The sequence below is a fragment of the Musca vetustissima genome, unplaced genomic scaffold, assembly GCF_032173495.1.
Source record: "Musca vetustissima isolate MV318-11 ecotype Yass unplaced genomic scaffold, APGP_CSIRO_Mvet_v1 utg215361, whole genome shotgun sequence".
NCBI lineage: Eukaryota > Metazoa > Arthropoda > Insecta > Diptera > Muscidae > Musca > Musca vetustissima.
The window spans coordinates 2,685-29,910 of NW_026880362.1; the positions used below are offsets into that span (position 1 = coordinate 2,685).

General features: G+C 34.8%; 1 protein-coding gene across 1 annotated transcript; it reads right to left on the reverse strand.

The window, feature by feature from the left end:
* Nucleotides 1-440: 440 nt before the first annotated feature.
* On the reverse strand, nt 441-27,226 carry LOC133325946 (tetraspanin-18-like). Its single transcript, XM_061534640.1, has 6 exons — nt 27,152-27,226; nt 22,922-23,020; nt 19,545-19,673; nt 1,070-1,144; nt 711-998; nt 441-593 (listed from the first exon to the last, which is right to left on the reverse strand). Exons 1-6 carry the CDS (start codon nt 27,215-27,217, stop codon nt 441-443), a joined length of 810 nt encoding a protein of 269 aa, XP_061390624.1. The 5' UTR covers nt 27,218-27,226.

Below are 27,226 nucleotides of genomic sequence, written 5' to 3' on the forward strand. Positions count from 1 at the left end.
CCAAACAAAAAGAGATATTGTCTTGTCTTTTTTAAGCTTGGCATTATAATGGGTTATTAAAGAGGAGGGGTGGGGTTTTTTGTCATTTTCCCCTTTGATGTTGTCAAAACACATTGGGCGAAAAAAAAAAAAATAATTCATTATTACATTTCTTTTTTTACTTAAAATAAATAACAATTTTGTTTTCTTCTTTGATTTCAATTTGTCAAGATTTTTTTTTTTTTGGAATGGAATACCTTTTTCTTTGCTCATTAGAAAAAAAGGTACATTAAATAATAATAATTATTAATTGACTTTGTAAAATCGTCCTTTTTACATTTTGTTTTTTTGGGTAAACAATTGAAAAAATATGTAAAAAATATTAAAAACAAAAAGATTTTAGTATCAAAGTATTTTAGAAATTAAAGGCAGAGATTTTTAGGTGTTTTTTGTTTTCTAATTTACAGTCTCATGCCATGATATTTGGCAAAGGATTTGCATAGGCAGAAGGCCAAGAATATGGTGACAAGGTGGACAATGCCCACACCCGCCAACACGCCAATAATAATTTCACGATGAGTGATGATCCAGTCGGTGAAAGCTTCGTAGCAACCCTAAACAAATGAAAGAAAAAAGGAATGGATTAATAAAAAATAAAAAAGGACAAATCGCTGCCACCCCCAACCCATTTTGGGTTGTGGAGTAGTAATCCTACACTACACTTCACTCACCTTCTTGAAGAAACTATTCGCTTCACTGGGATTTGTCACACAGAAATCATCTTCGGGTATCAAATTTTTGATATCCTTCAATCGGCAGCAAGCCTCTGGAATGGTACGATTACCCTTGCTGGTCAACCATGAGGGAGATTGTTCGAAATCACGATAGTCCACCACACCACAGCAGCCGAATGTTGTCATCATTTGATTCCACATCAGGGTCACGGCATCGGTATGCTCCGAGCTGGTATAGAATTTGGTAATGGTCGATTGTAGGAAAGCTTTGCTTTCATTGCGGGCCTGAGAGGAAGAGAAAGGAAATATTATTTTGGTATTTTTTTAAATACACTTTTTTTTAAATATAAACTCACCGTTTCTTTGTAGAAAGCTGCCAAGCCACCGGCAACAATTTCAGCTATCAACAATAAAATCATAAAGACGCCATACTGCAATGAAAAAAAAAAAGAAAATTCAAAATTAAATTAATTGAATGAAAATATTTTTTTTTCAAATGATCAAAAAATTTTTAAAAATATTTTTTAAATACCATCGAAAAAAAACTGTTCTGCTTCAATAAAAAAACACTTAAAAGCCAGTGTACGGAGCAGTGTAGTCGGACAGGGCCGACCATACGACACCCTACACAACTACCTCGGAACTCTAACATTCTGCGGATGTTTATTCCGAGCCTGGGCAATATTTCGTGATATTTCCTCCCTCTAGCCCGATTAGAGGTCAATAGCACCTCTTCCTTACACTGATATATTTTTTCAGTACAGTCCTTCTAATTAATTGTACAGATTCGCATTCATCGTGGTTTGTGTTGTGATGTTCGGCCTATTATTGGCATCGACGCGAAAAAACACAAAAAAAAATAAGTATTCGATCCACTTCATCCCATAATTATAATCTGATCATCACCGAAAATTATGAGCGTTGTACTTGACCATAACTGGAACCTCTTGGAACATTTCAAAGCGATCAGCGCTATATTTCCGCCCTCTAGTGTGGTAATTGGTTGCTAAATAATATATGGGTACGTAAGCACCTGTAAATATTTATGTGTAACTCCCACATCCGAGTCAGGGTATATTTTACCCGCTAAATATTGACCGATCTTTATCAAAGCAGTCATGCTTATTCTTTGGCTCGATCCAATTCTCCATGTAAAAGTCCGCGATATTCGGACCATAATTGCTTCCTCTAGAGCGACCAGAAAAACCGACAAAAATAAAGCTAAAATACCCTGACAACATAGTTGTGTAGGGTATAATTACGTTTTCGGCCCACTTCATCCGAAAATTATTATCTGATCATCAACGAAAATTATAGGCGGTATCACTGACCATACCTGGATTCTCATGGAAAATTTCAAAGCGATCCGAGCTATATATCCTCCAGTAATGTGGTAATGGGTTGCTAAATAATATGTGGGTACGTAAGCACATGTAAATATTTAAGTGTAACTCCCACATCTGAGTACATTCAACAATAAAATTGGTATCAATTTAAAGATCAACTACTCCTCTTGGATATACTATTAACTTCCCGGGTCTATGTTCTCCAGGAGCAAATAAATACGCCGTAGAATATAATTTTTGTAATTTTCCACACAAAAGTCAGAGTCCATTTGGTCCATTTCATCCCCTAAATATTACCCGATCTTTACCAAAAAACAATAGGGGTCTTCATTGGGCCGAACCCATCCTTCACGCAAAATTTCGTGAATATTCGTTCATAATTGTGGCCTGTATCGTGTTTACAAATTATAATGGACAGACGGACGGACGGACACACATGTCTAAATCGACTCAGCTAGTCGAAATATGACGATCGGTATACTTAAAGGTGGGTATAGGACGTTACAAACTCTTGGGGCTACACAAAGCTATAATACCCTGATAACATAGTTGTGTAGAGTATAAAAAATCCATCGTTGTTATGCATAAACCAGTAAGGAAAGTAGTAAAGTCTGACGGAGCCGACTATATGATACCCTTCACCACTTTGGTGAAACATGTCATTCTGCAATTCATTACGCTGTACCAAATTTCGTGCTAATCGAACGATTTTAAGGGACTTTGATGCACCATTTACATTGAATCGGACGAAAATATACATGGGAGCTATATCTAAATCTGAACCGATTTTCAGAAAACTCAACACACATCATTCTAGACCTAATTCATTACGCTGTGCCAAATTTCGTACCAATCGGAGGATATATAGGGACTTTGTTGCACCTTTTACATTAAATCGGACGAAAATATATATGGGTGCTATATCTAAATCTGAACCGATTTTCATGAAACTTAACACACATCATTCTATACCTAATTCGTTACGCTGTGCCAAATTTATATATCTATATCTAAATCTTAACCGATTTTCACGAAACTTAGCACACATCATTGTAGAACTTATTCATTACGCTGTACCAAATTTCGTGCAAATCGAAAGATATATAGGGACATTGGTGCACCATTTACATTAAATCGGATGAAAATATATATGGGAGCTATATCTAAATCTTAACCGATTTTCACGAAACTTAGCACACATCATTGTAGACCTTATTCATTACGCTGTACCAAATTTCGTGCAAATCGAAAGATATATAGGGACTTTGGTGGACCATTTACATTAAATCGGACGAAAATATATATTGGAGCTATATTTAAATCTCAACCGATTTTCACGAAACTTAACAAACATCGTTCTAGACCTAATTCATTACGCTGTGCCAAATTTCGTGCAAATCGAAAGATATATAGGGACTTTGTTGCACCATTTACATTAAATCGGATGAAAATATATATGGGAGCTATATCTAAATCTCAACCGATTTTCACGAAACATAACACACATCATTGTAGACCTTATTCATTACGCTGTACCAAATTTCGTGCAAATCGAAAGATATATAGGGACTTTGGTGGACCATTTACATTAAATCGGACGAAAATATATGTGGGAGCTATATATAAATCTTAACCGATTTTCACGAAACTTAGCACACATCATTGTAGACCTTATTCATTACGCTGTACCAAATTTCGTGCAAATCGAAAGATATATAGGGACATTGGTGGACCATTTACATTAAATCGGACGGAAATATATATTGGAGCTATATCTAAATCTCAACCGATTTTCACGAAACTTAACACACATCGTTCTAGACCTAATTCATTACGCTGTGCCAAATTTCGTGCAAATCGAAGGATATTAAGGACTCTGGTACACCATTTACATTAAATCGGACGAAAATATATACGGGAGCTATATCTAAATCTGAACCGATTTTCAGGAAACTTTACACACGTCGTTCTAGACCTAATTCACTACGTTGTGCCAAATTTCGTGCAAATCGAAATATATATAGGGACTTTGGTGTTCCATTTACATTTAATCGGACGAATATATATATGGGAGCTATATGTAAATCTGAACCGATTTTCACGAAAATTTACACACATCATTCCAGACCTAACGCATAAAGCTGTGCCAAATTTCGTGCAAATCGAAAGATATATAGGGACTTTAGTGCACCATTTACATTAAATGGGACGAAAATATATATGGGAGCTATATCTAAATCTGAACCGATTATCACGAAACTTAACACACATCATTCTAGGCCTAATTCATTACGCTGTGCTAAATTTCGTGCAAATCGAGAAATATATAGGGACTTTGGTGGACCATTTAAATTAAATCGGACGAAAATATATATGGGAGCTATATCTAAATCTGGACCAATTTTCAGGAAACTTAAGACACATCATTCTAGACATAATTCAGTACGCTATGCCAAATTTCGTGCTAATCGAAAGATATATAGGGACTTTGGTACACAATTCACCTTAAATCGGACAAAAATATATATGAGGGCTATATCTAAATCTGAACCGATTTTCAGGAAACTTAACACACATCATTCTAGGCCTAATTCATTACGCTGTGCCAAATTTCGTGCAAATCGAAAGATATATAGGGACTTTGGTGGACCATTAACATTAAATCGGACGATAATATATATGGGAGCTATAACTAAATCTGAACCGATTTTCAGGAAACTTAACACCCATCATTACGCTGTGCCAAATTTCGTGCAAATCGAAAGATATATAGGGACGAAAATATATATGGGAGCTATATCTAAATCTGAACCGATTTTTCTTAATTTCAATAGGGTTCGTCCTTGGGCCAAATAAGACCAAATTTCATCCAAATCGGATCATAAATGCGACCTGTACTTTGTTCACAAAATACATAGATGGACGAACAGACAGACGGACGGACATGCGTAAATCGGCTCAGAAAGTGATTCTATGCATATTCTCAAAAGGAACCGGACGGACGCATGGTTCTCGTTTTCTTTTGCCTGTTACAAACATGTGCACAAAGACATAATACCCTGTACCACAGAGTGGTGAAGGGTATACACATTTTGTTTCAAATTTGCATCAATTTTTTTTATAAGCCATCCTTGTTTGGGCCATAAACATATTTCGATTATGTAGGATCTTGCAATAAAAATTATTCAGATTTTTTTTGAACCCGTTCCATTTCCCACAGGCAAATGATGTGTGCCAAGTGAAATATTAGCGTCATAATCGGTGACCAATCTTGTCGTATTTTATTTTGCTCGACAGATGTCGCAACAGAATCGATTGCATATAATTACAAAATTGGACAACCAATCTAAAATCCAAAAAAAAAAAAAAAAAATTAAAAAAAACAAAAAATGAACCCAAATTTGAAATGGAAACTTGTTTAGAAATATTACACATGCACGCAAGCCAGCAAAAACAACAACAATAACAAAAACAAACAATGTGTGAGTGGTTTGGAATCGCAGCGTATGCAACTGGATGAAATCAAGCAAATCAAACAAAAGCAACAAAAACAAATAAAACTGAACAAAACACAAAAAAAAAAACTAATGGCAATAATGAATAAAGTCAACAAAAGCAACGGCATCAGCAAACACAGAAAACTTCAACACCGTTGTTTGATCCATCGCAAGGTAGGCATAATTAATGCCTCAGTGACTGGCTGTGACTCCAATGACGGTGAGAGGGAGAAGAGACGATGTAGACCAACTTGAATTTATTTCTGTAATGGGTTTGGCATTTGGCACTACAGTTTGTCGGCCTGTGGACAAGGCAGTGGTAACCCAAACGACAACAGCAACAACTCGAATGAGTTGGCTAACACCAATCTATGGCAGCAGCGGAGACATTAACAGCACCGGCTGTACCCCAACCAACCACCACTAGCAACAATGACAGCAAAATAACATCCCACTCGCCCAGTCGGTGCCATCATCAAAAATAAATCAAACAAACAGGTGAATCCCATCCCATTCCATAGCTGACTGGGAATGGCTGTGGAAAAGTCGTTTGGTGGAATATAAAAACGTTTGCTACCGCATTGTTACGTTGTGCGTTGAACATTTAGTGTGGATGATTTGATGTCGTTGTTGTTGTTTTTGCATTGTTGGCATCTCACCCATAAATCTCGAGATGAAACATATGAGAGCTTAGATAGTCATCGGTGTTATAAACCCCTATCAAATGTTGGCCAAAAAGAAATGTTTGGTCTCAGTTTTTATTGGAGTTTACAAAACAGGAAGATTTTTTTGTACAATGGTGTGAGAAGTGTTGCATAGGGAAATGGTGTAACGGGAGTTTGTTAAATATTTTACACGTTTAGCCAATATAAGTGTGGATTTTAATATAATTTTTTTTTGAACCTTCATTATAGGCTTGGATTTGTATAGCCTACACAACTATGTTGTCAGGGTATTATAGCTTTGTGCAGCCCCAAGAGTTTATAATGTCGCGAAATATTGGTCCTAGACCAACCTTTAAGTATACCGATCGTTATATCTCGACTAGCTGAGTCGATCTAGACATGTGTGTCCCTTCGTCTGTCTGTCCATTATAATTTGTTAGCACGATACAGGCCACAGTTATGGACCAATCTTCACGAAATCTTGCATTTAGGATGGGTTCTGGCCAATGAAAACAACTATTGTTTTTGGAAAAGATCGATTAAAATATGTAGGGGATAAAATTGACCAAATACTTAATTTTTATCGCTTTTTCTGGTCGCTCCAGAGGCCTCACTTATGGCACAAACATAGCGAAATTTTACATGGTGAAGGGGAAAGGGCTAAAGAATAAGCATGTCTGTTATGATAAGGATTGGTCAATATTTAGCGGGTGATCCCGACTTTTGTGTGAAAAATTACAAAATTTATATTCTATGGAAATTTACTCCTGAAGGACTAGACCCAAAAAGTCGACAGAATATCCAGGAAGTGTGGTTAGCCTTTAAATTGATACCAATTATATTGTCGTATGTACTTGGATGTGGGAATTATATTTAGATATTTATAGGTGCTTACGCATTAATATAGTATTTAGTAATTTTTTAGGATCTATCATAGCCGTGGATTTTTAAAAATAATTTTTGAACCTGCATCAACCGCCTAAAAAAGACCTAAAAGGCATTTTAATGCCTTTTGTGAACAAAGTACAGGTCGCATTTATGATCCGATTTGGATGAAATTTGGCATAAGTCACTTATTTTGCCCAAGGACCAACCCTATTGAAATTGGGAAAAATCGGTTCAGATTTAGATATAGCTCCCATATATATTTTCGTCCGATTTAAGGTAAATGGTCCACCAAAGTCCCTATGTAATCTTCGATTGGCACGAAATTTGGCTCAGCGTAATGAATTAGGTCTAGAATGATGTGTGTTAAGTTTCCTGGAAATCGGTTCAGATTTAGATATAGCTCCCATATATATTTTCGTCCGATTTAAGGTAAATGGTCCACCAAAGTTCCTATATATCTTTCGATTTGCACGAAATTTGGCACAGCGTAATGAATTAGGTCTAGAATGATGTGTGTTAAGTTTCCTGGAAATCGGTTCAGATTTAGATATAGCTCCCGTATATATTTTCATCCGATTTAATGTAAATGGTGTACCAAAGTCCCTTAATAACTTTAGGTTTGCACGAAATTTGGCACAGCGTAATGAATTAGGTCTAGAATGACTTAACACTTAACACAGTTTCCTGAAATCGGTTCAGATTTAGATATAGCTTCTACATCTGACCAAATGAAAAATTTAGTATCGGTTGCAGAAGGAAATGTTTATGGATCCAATTTCATTTTACTGGTCCTTTAAAAATGCGACGTCTGTTAGGATTCATCTGTTGATACCCAAAGTGGTGAAGGGTATTACATATTCGGCTCCGTCCGACTTTACTACGTTCCTTACTGGTTTAACAACGATGGAATTTTTTTGTACTCTACACAACTATGTTGTCAGGGTATTATAGCTTTGTGCAGCCCCAAGAGTTTGTAATGCCGCGAAATATTGGTCCTAGACCACCCTTCAAGTATACCGATTGTCATATCGTCAACATTGCGATTTTTTACATGGAGAAAGGGATCGGTCCTGCATCAACCGCCTAAAAAAGGCCTTTAAAGGCTTCTATCCCCTAAATATTTTAAGGCCTTTAAAGCTTTCTATCTCCTAAAAGGCATTCTAATTTCCTGTGATCCGAAAAGACATTTTAAGGCCTTTAGAGGCTTCTATCGCCTAAAAAAAAGCATTTTAATGCCTTTAATGGCTTCTATCGCCTAAAAAGGGCATTTTAATTTTCTGTGGTCTAAAAAGGCATTTTGAAGCCTTTAGAGGCTTCTATCGCATTTTAAGGTCTTTAAAGCTTTCTATCTCCTAAAAGGCATTTTAATTTCCTGTGGTCCGAAAAGGCATTTTAAGGCCTTTAAATACTTCTGTCGCCTAAACAAAGACAATTTAATGCATTTAATGGCTGCTATCGCCTAAAAAAGGCATTTTAATTTTCTATGGTCTAAAAAGGCATTTAAAGGCTTCTATCGCCTAAAAAAGGCATTTTGAGGCCTTTAGAGCCTTCTATTGCCTAAAAAAGGCATTTTAATTTTCTGTGGTCCGAAAAGGCATTTTAAGGCCTTTAGAGGCTTCTATCGCCTAAAAAAAGCATTTTAATGCCTGTAATGGCTTCTATCGCCTAAAAAGGGCATTTTAATTTTCTGTGGTCTAAAAAGGCATTTAAAGGCTTCTAGAGCCTAAAAAAGGCATTTTAAGGCCTTTAAAGCCTTATATCGCCTAAAAAAGGCATTTTAATTTTCTGTGGTCTAAAAAGCATTTAAGGGCCTTTAGAGGCTTCTATCGCCTAAACAAGGCATTTTAATTCTCTGTGGTCTAAAAAGGCATTTGAAGGCCTTTGGAGGCTTCTACCGCATAAAAATGCCTTTTAAGGCCTTTAGAGGCTTCTATCGCCTAAAAAGGCATTTTAATTTTCAGTGGTCTAAAAATGCATTTTAAGGCCTTTAGAGATTTCTACCGCCTAAAAAGGCATTTTATGGCCTTTAGAGGCTTCTATCGCCTAAAAAGGCCTTTAGAGGCTTCTATCGCCTAAAAAAGCATTTTAAGGCCTTTAAAGGTTTCTATCGCCTAAAAAGGCATTTTAAGGCCTTCAAAGGTTTAAAAATGTACCCAGACGTACATTTTGTAGAAAATTTTTGTTTCTAAAAACTTTATAAAAAAATATTGGATTTTTAAGAAATATTTTTTTTGGGAATTTTTTAAAATAAAATGGTTATTCTATTTTTCTTTTGGATTTTTTTTTTTGTTAAAATTGACCCAGAATTAAAATTACTTCATTTCAAAATCATTGCGACAGTGAATTTTAAATTCTCCGGTCATCGTGTTGCCAGTCTGCAGAATCTAGGTTGCTGTCAAATAACCGCTGAATGAAACACAGAATATGTAAATATGTTTGTTGTGGGGGCTGCTTAGAGGAGGTAGACTGGAAAGTGGACACACATAACCACGAATTCCTCCATGGGTTTGAATGGCAGAGGTAAGTAGTTTGTAACAGATTTTTTGTGACAGTTTTTTATGTGGCGGTATAAATATATAATTTATTCTTCCCCAATACATCAGGAGAATAGCCCCAGCACTACCACAACACAACAGACAAAGCTTCCAGCACGTCATATAAGTTCATGGTGTGAATATTAAAAACAAAAAACTGTCCACAGTTTGTGAATAAACTATTCTTTTGTCTATTTCGAATGAGTTTTCTGTGCCTTATTTTGAATATGGTTTCGAATTTTATTAGTTTTTGCTTCAATTTAACTATGATGGAATTGTTTTGTCCATAGCAAAGATATACAATATTGAAGGTCAATTTTCAACATTAAAATTCTCTTTGATAATTTTGCAAATAAGAAAAAAAAACAACATTTATATGTTCGAAATTCGAACATTAAATATTTATTGGTTTGCTAATGTCAACATTTTCAAATATTTGAAATATTTCAAATATTTAATCGACGTTTTATGTTTATGCTCAGCTAGTGTCCTCCACTTTGTTGTCATTGTCTGTGGTTAGTGTTTCCTGCTCAGGGCATTCCACATGTTGGCATGCCGGCGACAAGCCCCTTCAACAACAACAGCAACATAAACAAATAAATGCACATCTAAATGTACAACTTTCCGGCAAACTGTCACTTGAACAACCGTACAACTAATCGACAGTTCACGTCGACAAGACTTGAGACAACTTAAAAAAGTGTTAACACTTCTTCCAAGACAAACTTTCTCCTGGTAACCGACCAACCAGCAAACCACAAAAGTTTTTTTCTGTCCCGGCCATTTGCCAATGGTCTTTTGGCTGCCAATATAAAATTTACAACACCTAGAGATTTTTTGTCAGGTAAATAAAACCTATAAATTGCCATACAATGTGACTGACTGGCTGGCTGACGATTATCTATTCATGTCGGTAAAAATCTATTTTTATGGCCATCATGAACTTTAGCTAACTTGAGAAAAAAATTATTAAAAAATCGAAGTTATTTTCAATTAGCGGATGTCATGATTTAATGTTTAGCGATATCATAAAATCCCGTATTGATTTTATTTAAGCATATATGGGGTCTTGTGCACATATGAGAAGATCTGCTAGAAGTTTTTCAAAGGTAAAAGCTAAATTAAAATCAGTGAGGGCAGACCATACGAAATCTACGCCTTCAAAGAATATTTTTAAAAAATCCACGCCTTCAAAAAATATCTTTAAAAAATACACGCCTTCTAAGAATATTTTTAAAAAATTTTAAAATAATAAAATAAAATTTTTAAAAGTACACGACTATGATGAACCTTAAAAAAATATTTCAAAATATCAACGGCTATGGGGGACCCTAAAGAATATTAAAAAGCCAGTAAGGAAAGTTGTAAAGTCGGACTGGGCCGACTATATGATACCCTTCACCAGTTTGGGTATACTCTACAAAATCACCTAACAGACTTTTCGAAAGAACATTGACATGAAATTGAACGAAAGATATATAAGAACTTTGGTGCTCTATTTACCTAAAATCGGACGAAAATATATATGGGAGCTATATATAAATCTGAACCGATTTTCACGAAACTTAGCACACATCATTATAGACTCAATTTAGTACGATATGCCAAATTTCGTGCAAATCAAAAGATTTGGAACACCATTTACCTTAAATCGGACGAAAATATATATGGGAGCTATATCTAAAAATGAACCGATTTTCACGAAACTTAACACACATCATTCCAGACCTAATTCATTACGCTGTGCCAAATTTCGTGTAAATCGAAAGATATATAGGCACTTTGGTGCACCATTTACATTAAATCGGACGAAAATATATATGGGAGCTATATCTAAATCTGAACCAATTTTCAGGAAACTTGGCAGATCATTCTAGACCTAATTCATTACGCTGTGCCAAATTTCGTGTAAATCGAAATATATATAGGGATTTTTGTGCGCCATTTACCTTAAATCGGACGAAAATATATATGGGAGCTATATCTAAATCTGGACTGATTTTCAGGAAACTTAACACATATCATTCTAGACCTAATTCATTACGCTTTGCCAAATTTCGTGAAAATCGAAAGATATTTAGGGATTTTTGTGCGCCATTTACCTTAAATCGGACGAAAATATATATGGGAGCTATATCTAAATCTGAAGCAATTTTCAGGAAACTTAACACACATCATTCTAGACCTAATTCATTACGCTGTGCCAAATTTCGTGTAAATCGAAAGATATATAGGGACATTGGTGCACCATTTACATTAAATCGGACGAAAATATATATGGGAGCTATATATAAATCTGAACCGATTTTCACGAAACTTAGCACACATCATTATAGACTCAATTTAGTACGATATGCCAAATTTCGTGCAAATCGAAAGATTTGGAGCACCATTAACCTTAAATCGGACGAAAATATATATGGGAGCTATATCTAAACATGAACCGATTTTCACGAAACTTAACACACATCATTCTAGACCTAATTCATTACGCTATGCCAAATTTAGTGCAAATCGAAAGTTATTTAGGGACTTTGGTACACCATTTACCTTAAATCGGACGAAAATATATATGGGAGCTATATCTAAACCTGAACCGATTTTCACGAAACATAGCACACATCATATCTAAATCTAAACCGATTTGGTGCACTTTTTATCTAAAATCGGACGAGAATATATATGGGAGTTATATCTAAATCTGAACCGATTTTCACGAAACTTAACACACATCATTACAGACTCAATTTAGTACGCTATGCGAAATTTCGTGCAAATCGAAAGATATTTAGGGACTTTTGTGCACTATTTACATTAAATCGGACGAAAATATATATGGGAGCTATATCTAAATCTGAAGCGATTTTCAGGAAACTTGGCACACATCATTCTAGACCTAATTCAATACGCTGTGCCAAATTTCGTGCAAATCGAAAGATATTTTGGGATTTTGGTAGACCATTTACATTAAATCGGACGAAAATATATATGGGAGCTATACATAAATCTGAACCGATTTTTCCCAATTTTAATAGGGTTCGTCCTTGGGCCAAATAAATTAACTGTGCCAAATTTCATCCAAATCGGATTATAAATGCTACCTGTACTTTGTTCACAAAAATACATGGACGGGCGGACAGACGAACATGTGTAAATCGACTCAGAAAGTGATTCTATGCATATTCTCAAAAGGAAGCATGTGTGCATCTCGTTTCCTTTTGTCTGTTACAAACATGTGCACAAAAACATAGTACCCTGTACCACAGTGTGGTTAAGGGTATAAAAATCCACGCCCATGGATGGAGAAAGTTTATAAAAATTTGCTAAAAAAAATCCACGCCTTTGATGGAAGTTTATACAAATTTGATAAAAAAAAACATAATTTCCGCCCTAGTATATTTCCTGAACTCAGAATGGAATTGAAATAAAAAAATCTAGAGAAAAAAAAGAAATTGAAACATCTCTACATTTAAAAGATAACTGATCATCTTCATTATCGATAATTGCGTGACAAAAAACTTTAACGATTTGATCACGCCTCCAACACAAAACCAGACACACACACGCACACTTTACATACATACCAACAGGTAGTACGTTCACAGAGGTATTCTAAAATTACCACAAATATTCAGCATTCAATTGAAAGTCATAAAACAAAAGAAAACGACAACAACAACAGCTCGTCATTCTGGCCCATGCATGCAGAGAAATGAAATGAAATAATAAAAAGTAATAATCATATAAAAAAATAATAACAATAGAAAAAATACAAATTAACTGCTCTATGCAAACTAACGAACGAACCTGAGAATGGTCGTTTGGATACATATGTGGATGGTTGTAATTTATGCACCAAAAATACAAAAATCCCAACAACAACAGTAACTAAAACAACAACAAATCATAAAATGAAACATGAAAGTGAAAATTGTGCTCAGCTGTGTGTAACCAACCAACCTCTCTCGACGACGACACGATTGTCTGTCTGTTTGTTTGTAAATAGCAGTCGCGTGTTTGTCCGAATAATTATTAAAGATGGATAGACTGACGAACTAACTAACTAACCACCGACAACAACAACAACAGCAGATAATAAAACTTTCAACTGACATTTCATTTGACATTTTGTCTATGACGACAGCAGCAGCAGCCGCTGAAGCTGCTGTCATAAATGTATTTTTTGCTTGTTGTTGTTGTAATTGTTGTAGTTGTAAATGCGTAAATTAATTAAACAAATTATGCATTTAGGTTGTTCGTTTATTAGTTTTATTTGTCTTCGTTTTTCTCTCAGTGGTGTCTGTCATCCAACCATCCAAACAACCAGACAGCCATAATTTTCATTGAAGCTAGGCGGGTTTTTTTTATGCAAACGGAACTCTGCAGCATATTTTTAATCTTTGAATGACAGATCAACAAATATTGCAGAAGAAGAAGTTGTTAAGTTATGAAATTGCGATATTTTTCTACAGGTTTTATGAGGCGAGTGTATATATATATATATAATTTTTTCAAAATGATTAGTAGGGTCCACTATAGGATTTCTGGATTTTTATTTTTGCTCAGACAATATTGGACGCGGATTTTTTTTTTTAAATATTTTTTTCAGAGACTATTTTAGGCGCGAATAAATACACAGTCGTGGATTTTTTAAAAATATTTTTTTGAAGGCGTGGATCTCTTAAAAAAACAATTTTTTTTTGAAGGCGTGGATTTTGAAGGCTTTTTTAAGAATATTTTTTGAAGGCGTGAATTTTTTAAAAATATTTTTTGAAGGCGTGGATTTTGAAGGCGAGGATTTTGAAGGCTTTTTTAAAAATATTTTTTGAAGACGTGGATTTTTTGAAAATATTTTTTGAAGGCATGGATTTTTTAAAAATATTTTTTGAAGACGTGGATTTTTTAAAAATATTTTTTGAAGGCGTGGATTTTTTAAAAATATTTTTTGAAGGCGTGGATTTTTTAAAAATATTTTTTGAAGGCGTGGATTTTTTAAAAATATTTTTTGAAGGCGTGGATTTTTTAAAAATATTTTTTGAAGGCGTGGATTTTTAAAAAATATTTTTTGAAGGCGTGGATTTTTTAAAAATATTTTTTGAAGGCGTGGATTTTTTAAAAATATTTTTTGAAGGCGTGGATTTTTTAAAAATATTTTTTGAAGGCGTGGATTTTTTCAAAATATTTTTTGAAGGCGTGGATTTTTTAAAAATATTTTTTGAAGGCGTGGATTTTTTAAAAATATTTTTTGAAGGCGTGGATTTTTTAAAAATATTTTTTGAAGGCGTGGATTTTTTAAAAATATTTTTTGAAGGCGTGGATTTTTTAAAAATATTTTTTGAAGGCGTGGATTTTTTAAAAATATTTTTTGAAGGCGTGGATTTTTTAAAAATATTTTTTGAAGGCGTGGATTTTTTAAAAATATTTTTTGAAGGCGTGGATTTTTTAAAAATATTTTTAAAAAATTTTAAAAATATTTTTTAAAAATATTTTTTGAAGACGTGGATTTTTTAAAAATATTTTTTGAAGGCATGTATTTTTTAAAAATATTTTTTGAAGGCGTGGATTTTTTAAAAATATTTTTTGAAGGCGTGGATTCTTTAAAAATATTTTTTGAAGGCGTGCATTTTTGAAAAATATTTTTTGAAGTTGTGGATTTTTTAAAAATATTTTTTGAAGGACCTACAGACAGCCCTGGATTTTTTAAAAATATTTTTTGAAGGACTTCTTAGAAGTCTTGGATTTTTTAAAATATTTTTTGAAGGCATGGATTTTTTTACAAATATTTTTTGAAGGCGTGGATTTTTTAAAAATATTTTTTGAAGGCGTGGATTTTTAAAAATATTTTTTGAAGGCGTGGATTTTTAAAAATATTTTTGAAGGCGTGGATTTTTTAAAAATATTTTTTGAAGGCGTGGATTTCTTAAAAATATTTTTTGATGGCGTGGATTTCTTAAAAATATTTTTTGATGGCGTGGATTTTTTAAAAATATTTTTTGAAGGCGTGGATTTTTAAAAATATTTTTTGAAAGCGTGGATTTTTAAAAATATTTTTTGAAAGCGTGGATTTTTAAAAATATTTTTTGAAAGCGTGGATTTTTAAAAATAGTTTTTGAAGGCGTGGATTTTTTAAAAATATTTTTTGAAGGCGTGGATTTTTTAAAAATATTTTTTGAAGGCGTGGATTTTTTAAAAATATCTGATGTGGGAGTTATATGTAATTAGGTAAAGCTGACTATGTGCATAGTATCCATTGGAGGACGGAAATGTCGCGCTGCTCGCATTGAAATTGAACCGATAACTTTAATTTTGTCGGATTTTCTAGTCACTCTAGATGCAATTATTATATGAAGAACATCACATATTTTTACAAGGTGAAGGGGATCTGACCAAGTACTTAGAGCGGTTTTTTGAATGATAATTTACCCATATTCTGGGGGTCAAATCATTTCATGGCGTAAAAATGCACTTCAACTCTCGACTAGCTGAGTCGATCTAGAAATGTGTGTCCATCCGTCCGCCCGTCTGTCCATTATATTTTGTGAACAAGATACAGGCCACAGTTATGGACCAATCTTTACGAAATTTTGCAGGTCGGATGGGTTCTGGCCAATGAAAGCCCCTATCGGTAAATATCGGTTAATATTTAGGGGATGAAATGGGCCAAAAACTTTATTTTTGTAAGATTTTTCTGGACATAGACCCGAGAAGTTGATAATAACTTAAATATTTACAGGTGCTTACGTAGAGGGCGGAAATATTGCGCTGATCGCTTTGAAATTTTCTATGAGTATCCAGGTATGGTCAAAGACAACGCCTATAATTTTCGGTAATGGTCAGATCGAGTCGATGTATAGGTCACAATTGAAAGCCGAACATCACAACACAACCCACGGTGAAGGAAATCTGGACAAGTAATTGGAAGTGCTATACTGAATATTATTAATATTTTTTGACCTCTAGTCGGACAAGAGTGTGCAAGCAAATATCGCGAAATGTTGCCCAAGCTCAGAACTACAACGCAGAAAGTTAGATTTTCGTGTAAGTTGTATGGGGTATCATATGGTCGGCCCCGTCCGATTATACTGCTCCGCTCACTGGTTTAAAGATATATATATATATTTTTTTTTTTAAATATTGTTTTTAAGCAGCCAATATAGGGGTGGATTTAAAAAATATTTTTTTAAGTTGCCAATACAGGCTTCTATTTTTAAAAATAATTTTTCAACCTCCACCATATTTATTAACAATACTTTCATAATTCTTCTTTAAAAATTGAAATAAATTTCTTTTTTTTCATATTTTTAATTTCTTTTTCCAGTCAATATTAAGTCTGCATGTCAATATATTTAAGTTAACTTCTATTAAAAAATACAATAACATAAAAATTCCTCTCTTATATAATATTTGCAAAAAAATCATTTTCAGCATAATAAAAAAGAATTCTCTGAAGGTTGTTTTATTGCGGTGTTTTAGAAAAAAAAAATAAATAAATTGTGCTAACATAACCTTAGCACAAATTTATGCAATGGGTGTTTGTTGACTCAGGTTGTTTATTTTATTTTTTTTTGCGTATAAATTTTGGAAAAGTATTTTTTTTTTTTTTTTGAAGACTGATCTACAGACAAACCGATGCAAAGAATAATAACTACAAATATTGGTGACTGTTCGCTGGCGTGTGCTGTGTTTATGACGGTGGTGACTGTGACGGTTTAAATGTATAAAACATTGAATATGTGTCTGGCTCTACATATAAATTAGCCCAGTTAAGGTCCAATTCTTTTGGATTTTTTTTCGCTTGCCTTCTGTTATTTTTTGTTTTTTTTGCATTATTGACCTTAGCCATGTGCTGTTTTATTTTAAGTTGGTAATTTTTATGTATGCATTCCAATTTATTTTTTTGCGGTTTAATTATTTCTTGTGTTGTTACTGTTGTTTTAGATTAGTAATATGAAAAGAGAAAAAATTAAACAAAACATCTGTAACTTTAAATATTATTAAAATTGCAAAAATTAAATATATTAAAAAATATATTTTCCCACAGACGAACATGAGCGTGAATTTTTTTAAATATTTTTTTCAGAATCATGGATTTTTATACCCTTCACCACACTGTGTTACAGGGTATTATGTCTTTGTACATATGTTTGTAACAGACAAAAGTGAACGAGATAGACACATGGCTCCTTTTGAGAATATGCATAGAATCACTTTCTGAGTCGATCTACGCATGTCCGTCCATGTATTTTTGTGAACAAAAATTGGGACAAATGCTCACTCATTTGTCCCAAGGACGAACCCTATTGAAATTGGGAAAAATCGGTTCAGATTTAGATATAGCTTCCATATATATTTTCGTCCGATTTAATGTAAATGGTGCACCAAAGTGCCTATATATCTTTCTATTTGCACGAAATTTGGCACAGCGTAATGAATTAGGACTAGAATGATGTGTGTTAAATTTCCTGAAAATCGGCTCAGATTTAGATATAGCTCCCATATATTTTCGTCCGATTTTAGGTAAATAGTGCACCAAAGTCCCTATATATCTTTCGATTTGCACGAAATTTGGAATAGCGTACTGAATTAAGCCTAGAACGATGTGTGTTAAATTTCGTGAAAATCGTTTCAGATTTAGATATAGCTCCCATATATATTTTCGTACGATTTTAGGTAAATGGTGCACCATAGTCCCTATATATCCTTTGATTTGCACGAAATTCGGCATAGCGTACTGAATTAAGTCTAGAAAGATGTGTGTAAAATTTGGTGAAAATCGGTTCAGATTTAGATATAGCTCCCATATATATTTTCATTCGATTTTAGGTAAATAGTGCACCAAAGTCTCTATATATCCTTCGATTTGCACGAAATTTGGCATAGCATACTGAATTAGGCCCAGAACGATGTGTGGTAAATTTCGTGAAAATCGGTTCAGATTTAGATATAGCTCCAAAGCACCAAAGTCCCTATATATATTTCGATTTGCATGAAATTCGGCACAGCGTAATGAATTAGGTCTAGAATGATGTGTGTTAAGTTTCCTGAAAATCGGTTCAGATTTAGATATAGCTCCCATATATATTTTCGTCGGATTTAATGTAAATGGTGCACCAGAGTCCCTATATACCTTTCGATCTGCACGAAATTTGGCACAGCGTATTGAATTAGGTCTAGAATGATGTGTGTTAAGTTTCCTGAAAATCGGTTCAGATTTAGATATAGCTCCCATATATATTTTCGTCCGATTTAAGGTCAATGGTGTACCAAAGTCCCTTAACATCTTTCAGTTTGCGCGAGATGTGGCACAGCGTAATGAAATAGGTCTAGAAGAATGTGTGTTAAGTTTCCTGAAATCGGTTCAGAGTTAGATATAGCTTCGATATCTGACCAAATGAAAATTTTAGCATCGATTGCAGAATGTCATGTTTATGGATCCAATTTCATTTTACTGGTCCTTTAAAAATGCGACATCTGTTAGGATTCATCTGTTGAATATACCCAATGTGGTGAAGGGTATCATATAGTTGGCCCGTCCGACTGGTTTAAAAATAATTTTATGAAGGCCTGAATTTTTTAAAATATTTTTGAAGGCATGGCTTTTTTAAAAATATTTATTTGATTTTTTATTAATAAATATATTTTTATGTATATATTTTTATTTAAATAAAATATTTGTTTTTCCAGCCAAGCCAAGAGATTTGCGTAATTTTTTTTAAAAGGTATGCTCCCGTAAATATTTAACCATGAAAATATCCCTTAATATTTATCATCGTCACATTTCAAATATTGACTTATCCCATTTCTCCCTTTTACCCCATTAAACCCTTTCATTTCGAGCAAATTCCCATAAAACAAAAAAATATTAAATCGAAAAAACTTGTCATAGCATTAATTTACTTACCGTTGTTAGCAAACATCTCGACTCCCGTATGGCACCGCAGTAGCCCAGGAAACTCATTAAAAACATGATGCCACCGATGGCGATTAAGACATACGCCATTTGTTCGATAACCTGAGGTTGGGTAAATTCCTATAGAATAAAACGGGGGGAAAAAGAAATAGAAGAATGATGAAAAAATGGAAATGAAAAATATTAGAAAAAATTATAAAAAAAGGTAAATAAAAAACTTGAAAAAAAATCATTAAATAATGAGGAGAAATAAGCGGAAAAATATCAGCAGCAAAAAACAACAACAACATTATAGAACAATCGGTAATGAAAATTATAGAGAGAAAAAAAGTTTCTTGGGAACTTTTCTTGTGGAGTTGAAAAAAAAATTCAAGATGTACTGAAACTTGAACTTTGACGATGTTGAGGTACGGTTATAATGACCGATGAAAATAAAACTGCAAACAATAAAGAAAAATTTAATTGCAATAAAGTAGTCACACAAACACACACACATTTTAAATAACCAAAATAAATAAGAAGTTGAAGTGATAAAAAATACTTCCAGTGATGGTGGTTAAGGAAGTGTAAAATTGAGAGGAAGTTGGAGGGAGGGGTTTGGGGGTAGGAAGTGTTTTTAATGTAGAAGGTGTGGATTTTTTAAAGAGCCTATATGAGGCCGTGGATTTTTTGAAAGAATATTTTTTCAGGGCCTGGATTTTTTAAAGAATATTTTTTCAGGGCCTATACACAGGGCGTGGATCTTTTAAAGAATATTTTTCAGGGCCTATATATAGGGCGTGCATCTTTTAAAGAATTTTTTTCAGGGTCTATATAATGCGCGGATTTTGTACACTGTGGTACAGGGTATTATACCTTTGTGCATATGTTTGTAACAGGCAAAAGGAAATGAGACAGACACATGGTTCCTCTTGAGAATATACATAGAATCACTTTCTAAGTTGATTTATGCATGTCCGTCCGTCCGTTCGTTTGTCTGTCTGTCCATGTTAAATTGTAAACAAAGTAGAGGTCGCATTTATGATTCGAATTGAAAGAAATTTGGCACCGTTCATTTATTTGACCCAAGAACGAACCCTATTGAAATTGGGAAAAATCGGTTCAGATTTAGATATAGCTTCCATATATATTTTCTTCCGATTTATAGTAAATGGTGCACAAAAGCCCTCGATATGCACGAAATTGGGCACAGCGTATTAAATTGAGCCTAGAATGAAGTGTGGTAAGTTTCGTGAAAATCGGTTTAGATTTAGATATAGGTCCCATATATATTTCCGTCCGATTTAAGGTAAATGGTGCACCAGAGTCTCTAAATATATTTCGATATGCACGAAATTTGGCACATCGCACTGGATTGAGCCTAGAATGATGTGTGCGAAGTTTCGTGAAAATTGGTCCCGATTTAGATATAGCTCCCATATATATTTTCGTCCGATTTTAGGTAAATAGTACACTACGGTCCCTATACATCCTTCGATTTGTACGAAATTTGGCACAGCGAACTGGAATGAGCCTAGAATGATGTGTGCTAAATTTCGTAGAAATCGGTTAAGATTTAGATATAGCTCCCATATATATATTTCCGTCCGATTTAATGTAAATGGTGCACCAAAGCCCCTATATATCTTTCGTTTTTCGCGAAATTTTGCACAGCCTACTGAATTAAGAGCAGAATGATGTGTGTTAAGTTTCGTGAAAATCGGTTCAGATTTAGATATAGCTCCAATATATATTTTCGTCCGATTTTAGGTAAATGGTACACCAAAGTCCCTAAATATCTTTCGATATGCACGAAATTTGGCACATCGTACTGGATTGAGCCTAGAATGATGTGTGCGAAGTTTCGTGAAAATGGGTCCCGATTTAGATATAGCTCCCATATATATTTTCGACCGATTTTAGGAAAATAGCAGACCACGGTCCCTATACATCCTTCAATATGTACGAAATTTGGCACAGCGCACAGGATTGAGCCCGTACTGATGTGTGCTATATTTTGTGAAAATCGGTTCAGATTTAGATATAGCTCCCATATATATTTTTGTCCGATTTAAGGTAAATGGTGCACCAAAGACCCTATATATTCTTCGATTTGCACGAAATTTGGCATAGCGTACTGAATTGAGTCTAGAATGATGTGTGCTAAGTTTCGTAAAGATCCATTCAGATATAACTCCCATATATATTTTCGTCCGATTTAAGTAAATGGTGCACCAAAATCCCTATATATATTTCGATTTGCAATAAATTTTGCACAGCGTACTGAATTAAGAGTAGTTTCGTGAAAATCGGTCCTAATTTAGATATAGCTCCCATACATATTTTCGTCCGACTTAATGTAAATGGTGCGCCAAAGTTCCTATATATCTTTCGATTTGAACGAAATTTGGTACAGCGTACCGAATTAAGTGTAGAATTGTGTGTGTTGAGTTTCCTGAAAATCGGTCCAGATTTACAAAAATCCGAATATATTTTTCGATTTGCACGAAATTTGACATATCGTACTGAATTGAGTCAAGAACGATGTGTGTTAAGTTTCGTGAAAATCCATTCAGATTTAGATATAGCTCCCATATATATTTTCGTCCGATTTTACATATTTCAGGGTTTATATAAGGCAAGGATTTTTTAAAAGATATTCTTTCGGGCCTATAAATAGGTGGATTTTTTTTTAAAGAATATTTATTCAGGGCCTATTTATGTCGTGGATTTTTTCAAAGAATATTTTCAGGGTCTATATAAGGCAAGGATTTTTTAAAGAATATTTTTTCAGGGCCTATATAAGGCGTGGATTTTTTTTTGGACCGTGTTTACTTCTCACATTCCCTTGTCCTCAAATCGTAATACCCTTCTCCGTCATTGTGTTACGTGTAAAAATAATTAACAATAAACAACAAACAAAGCTAATCAGTTATGGATATCTATAATAAATATATACAAAAATACTCATCAACCACACATACACTCACACATGCTATAGCACACAATATATCTAGTAGGTCACTTATCTTTCCGGGAAATTAAAAATAAAAAAACAAAACAAAGTGTCATAAACACGCAAAGCCAACAACAAAACCCCTTCTTTACACTCCCACCCAAAAAAAAGGTGTTTCAATTAATGATGTGACCGGCCAACGGCCATCAGGACACCCGCATTTCTAACATATCACGATTAAAAGGTAGATGACCGACTGTTCGAATTGAAAAATGAAAAATAAAATATTGTTTGTGTGACTACTACTCCAAAAATGAAAAGAATGATTTCGTTTTTCTTTTTTATTTTTTCTGCCATCAGTGTCAACAACAACAAATTTTCAAACTCACGCATATCGAATCGAATTTTTGTATTGAATAATAAAGCAACTTACATTGATGTGTTCGCTTTCGACCATTTTCAATAGAGCGATTAGCGATGACTTATCCACGGCTAGCCATATGCCGGTGCCCAGAACTATCGTGCCAAGGATCTGTGTGAAAAGAAAAAAAAATGAAGAAAATTGAAATCAATAATTTTGTGAGACAAACACATACATACACATATACATATTTATATAAATAAATGAAATTTTGTTTGTGAGGATATTAATTAAAAATATGTTTGGAATAGATTTTCATATTTAATATTAAAGAAAAAATCAATAATAAACATAGGGGCAGATTTTTTAAAAATATTTTTCCAAAGGCCAAACTCAGAGTGGATTAAAAAAAAATATTTTTAAAATCCAATACAGGCGAGGATTTTCTAAAAATATATTTTTTAAATCAGAAAAAAATATATATAAATAAAAATATTTTTTTTTTTCAACAATAGGCCAACATAGTCGAGGATTTTATAAAAATATTTTTCCATTTGGAATGTGCGCACGTTGTACAGGACAGGCGCAGTTCTCGCTTTGGCGGATGAACTCCAGAAGTACAAAACCGATATTATTGCCTTACAGGAAATGCGATGGAAACGGACAGGCGAAAGTAAATCAGACGATTACCCACTGTATCATAGCTGCCATGAAACGAGACGTGAATTAGGCTGCGGATTAATAGATGAGCGAATTGCTATAATCCGCATAAAAGCGAAGTTCTTTTACATCAGTCTTATTTGCGCCCATGCTCCGACCGAAGAAAAATATGAGCAGACCAAAGATATATTTTACGAGCGCCTACAAAAATATATGACATTAAAATTCTGCTAGGAGATTTTAATGCAAAAATCGAAAGGGAAAATATCATTGGCCCCACCGTCGGGAAATTCAGCCTCCATGAAGAAACATCAGACAACGGCATGAGGTTGATTGACTTCGCGGCAGCAAAAAAACATGGTAGTTAACAGCACCAGATTTAAGCATCTCGACATACACAAGGCCACATGGATCTCTCCTGATCAAGCAATGAGAAATCAAATCGATCATGTTGTGATAGACGGAAGGCATTCATCCAGGGTTTTAGACGTCCGATCGATCCGGGGATCGAATATCGATTCGGACCATTACTTTGTGACAGGCAAGGTAGGGATACGTAGTGGAGCGCAAAAGTCGACTTTTAGATGTTTGTCTCTGACCAAAAAGTCGATTTTTAGACTTTTCGATTTTTGTCTTTGACTAAAAAGTCGACTTTTCGATCTTTCGATTTTGTCATAACTGTTCAAAATCGATTTTCGACTTTTTCTGCAAAATCGACTAAAAATTTTAATTTTTTATATGAATTATTGTGAACAGATAATGTAAAGTTCCGGAAAGTGCAATTTTTGGACAATTTGAGATTTGTGATAAAAAACCAAGTATTTATGAAGAAAATCGAAAGTCGATCTTGAAAAGTCGACTTTACGATTTTCTCATAGATGAAAAGTCGACTTTTAGACTTCTCATTACAAAAAGTCGATTAATCGATTAGTCGAAAGTCGATTTACTTATCCCTAAGCCAAGGTACACCCCCGTCTTAATGTTCCAGCAAAGGTGGAATCTAATATAACACGGAAATTTGACGTCGAAAAGCTGCAAACACAACATGTAGCCGAGGCCTACTCCGCTCAACTTACCCACCTGCTTGACAAAAGCACTTCTTGTCCTGATAATAGTACAGAAGCACAATGACAAAGAATTGTCCACTCCCTACGTACTGCAGCAAAAGCAACAGTTGGGTGCCAAGAACCACCACCAAGAAACCCATGGTACGATCAGGAGTGTCGTAATGCTACTGATCTGAAAAACGCAGCGTATAGGGCAACCCTGCAGACAGTAGCAACACGTAATGCGATGGAGAATTGTCGGGAGAAAAGCAGAGAGGAGAAACGTATTTTCAGAAAAAAAGAAGAAAGAAGAAGAAAAACGTGATCGTGAGCAAATCGAGATGGACAGGAGTCAGAATGAAGTCCGGAAATTCTACCAACGAGTACAACATCAAACCGAAGGCTTTGGTGCAGGCACATCATCCTGTAGAGATGAAGAAGGAAACCTGGCGACAGATACAGACAAGCGTGCTGAGGATCTAGAAGGAGCATTTTGAAAAGCTTCCGGTATCAAATAGTGGCGGTGGATAAGATACTCCAGAACCAATAAGATATGATATATGCCACCCAGCCAAGATGAGGTCATAAAAGCAATTAATCGGCTCAAGAACAATAAAGCAGCAGGAGCCCAAAGGTTACCAGCCGAACTATTTAAGATTGGTGGTCAGATGCTGGTAAGGAGCATGTACCAGCTGATTAGTACAATTTGGCTAGAGGAATGCATACCCAATGATTGGAACCTCAGCATCCTGTGTCCCGTGCACAAAAAGGAGACAAGACCATATTTGCCAACTATAGAGGAATAAGTTTCCTTCCCATCGCATATAAAGTGTTATACAGTGTGCTGTGTGAACGATTGAAGCCAATGGTCAACGACATTTTTGGACCATACCAATGCGGCTTCAGACCTGACAAATCCACCATTGACCAGATTTTCACTCTGCGCCAAATCCTGGAAAAGACCCATGAAAAACACATCAACACATATTGACTACAAAGTCGCATTTGACAGCCCTATCCGTTTAAAGTCATGTCTGCGTTCGGCATTCCTGCAAAATTAATACGGCTATGCAGGATAACTTTAAGTGGCACAAGATCAGCAGTTAAAGTCGGAAAGGACCTATCGGAGCCCCTCAATGCCGAACGAGGATTCAGACAGGTGACAGTTTGTCGTGTGATCTTTTTAACACCCTGCTGGAAAAGGTCATACGAGACGCAAAGGTGAACAGAAATGGCACTCTGTACAGAAATGGCACGCCTACGCCGATGACATCGATATAATGGATCAAACATTGCGTGCGGTAACAGCCACCTTTGAACAAATTGAAAAGCAGTCTGCCAAAGTGGGTCTGGCAGTAAACGGCGAGAAGACAAAGCTGATGGTATCAACGCGCAAAACATCCAGTAGACTTGGACCAACTGTGGAACTTGAGAACTACAGCTTCGAGGTAGTTAAAGACTTTATATACCTTGGTACCGCCCTAAATAAAACGAATGACATCAGTTTTGAAATTTTGAAAATAGTCAGTCGTATTGAAACAAGGCTGCAGCACACTCTACAGGGCGGTGGCTAGGCCATGTTGTGAGGCAGCTCTTGGGGTGATGAGAGAATGAAAATGCGATCTGCCGGTGAACAGCTCAAAAGGCATATCAAAATGAGCCTACTGATGGTACCCGTAGAAGGGGAAGGTCACGATTTAGATAGAAAGACCAAGTAGAAAACAACATCTTGGAAAGTGGTCTTCCAAATTGGTGGACTTGCGCACAAGACCGACGCGCTTGGAAATCTTTTTTAAGCTCGGCTTATGGAACAACCGTTCTGTAACAAGCCAGCTAAGTAAGTAAGTAAGAACGGGATTGAGCTAAAGAATATGCTTGCCTGTTTTGATAAATATCGGTCAATATTTTCGGGTCAAATGGACCCTGACTTTTGTGTGAAAATTACAAAATTTGTATTCTATGGCGTATATATTTGCCTCTGAAGGGCATAGACCGGAGAAATAGATAATATATCTAAGAGGAGTGGTTGGCCTTTAAATTGATACCAATTATATTGTCGTATGTACTCGGATGTGGGAGTTACACATAAATATTTATAGGTGCTTACGTACTCATATTATTTAGTAACCCATTACCACACTAGAGGGCAAAAATATAGCCCTGGTTGCTAGGAATGAGGATCCAGGCATGGTCAGGGACAATGCCTATAATTTTCGGTGATGATCAGATCAGGACTGAAGTGCAAGCAAAACTTAATTTTTTTGTGTTTTTTCGAGTCGACCTATAGACTACAATTGAAAGCCGAACATCACAATACAACCTACGGTGAAGGGAATCTGGTAATCACTTGTCCAGAAGGGCTGTAGTGAATATTTTAGTAATAATTATTGACCTCTGGTCGGTCAAGAGGGTGCAAATATCGCGAAATATTGACCAAGCTCAGAATATAGAACCACACAAAGTTAGGGTATCATATGGTCGGCCCGTCGGACTTTACTGCTCCGCTCACTGGTTTTTTAAATATTTTTTCTAATTTTTTTTTTTAATATCTTTTATCCATAAAATATAAATAACAATAATTTGTTGTTGTACTTACAAAAAACAAAAAATTAAATATGCACAGCACATATTTGCCAAACCAAACGCCGCAATCGGAACCCATTTTTGTTGT

Bases quoted from the DNA above. Each gene is read 5' to 3' on its own strand.
- LOC133325946 (XM_061534640.1), bottom strand. From the start codon at position 27,217: ATGGGTTCCGATTGCGGCGTTTGGTTTGGCAAATATGTGCTGTGCATA. The intron at 1,145-19,544 runs GTAAGTAAATTA...TTTTCATTGCAG, and splicing joins CGAGATGTTTGCTAACAACG to TATGGCGTCTTTATGATTTT. The intron at 594-710 runs GTGAGTGAAGTG...TCATTTGTTTAG, and splicing joins CGAATAGTTTCTTCAAGAAG to GGTTGCTACGAAGCTTTCAC.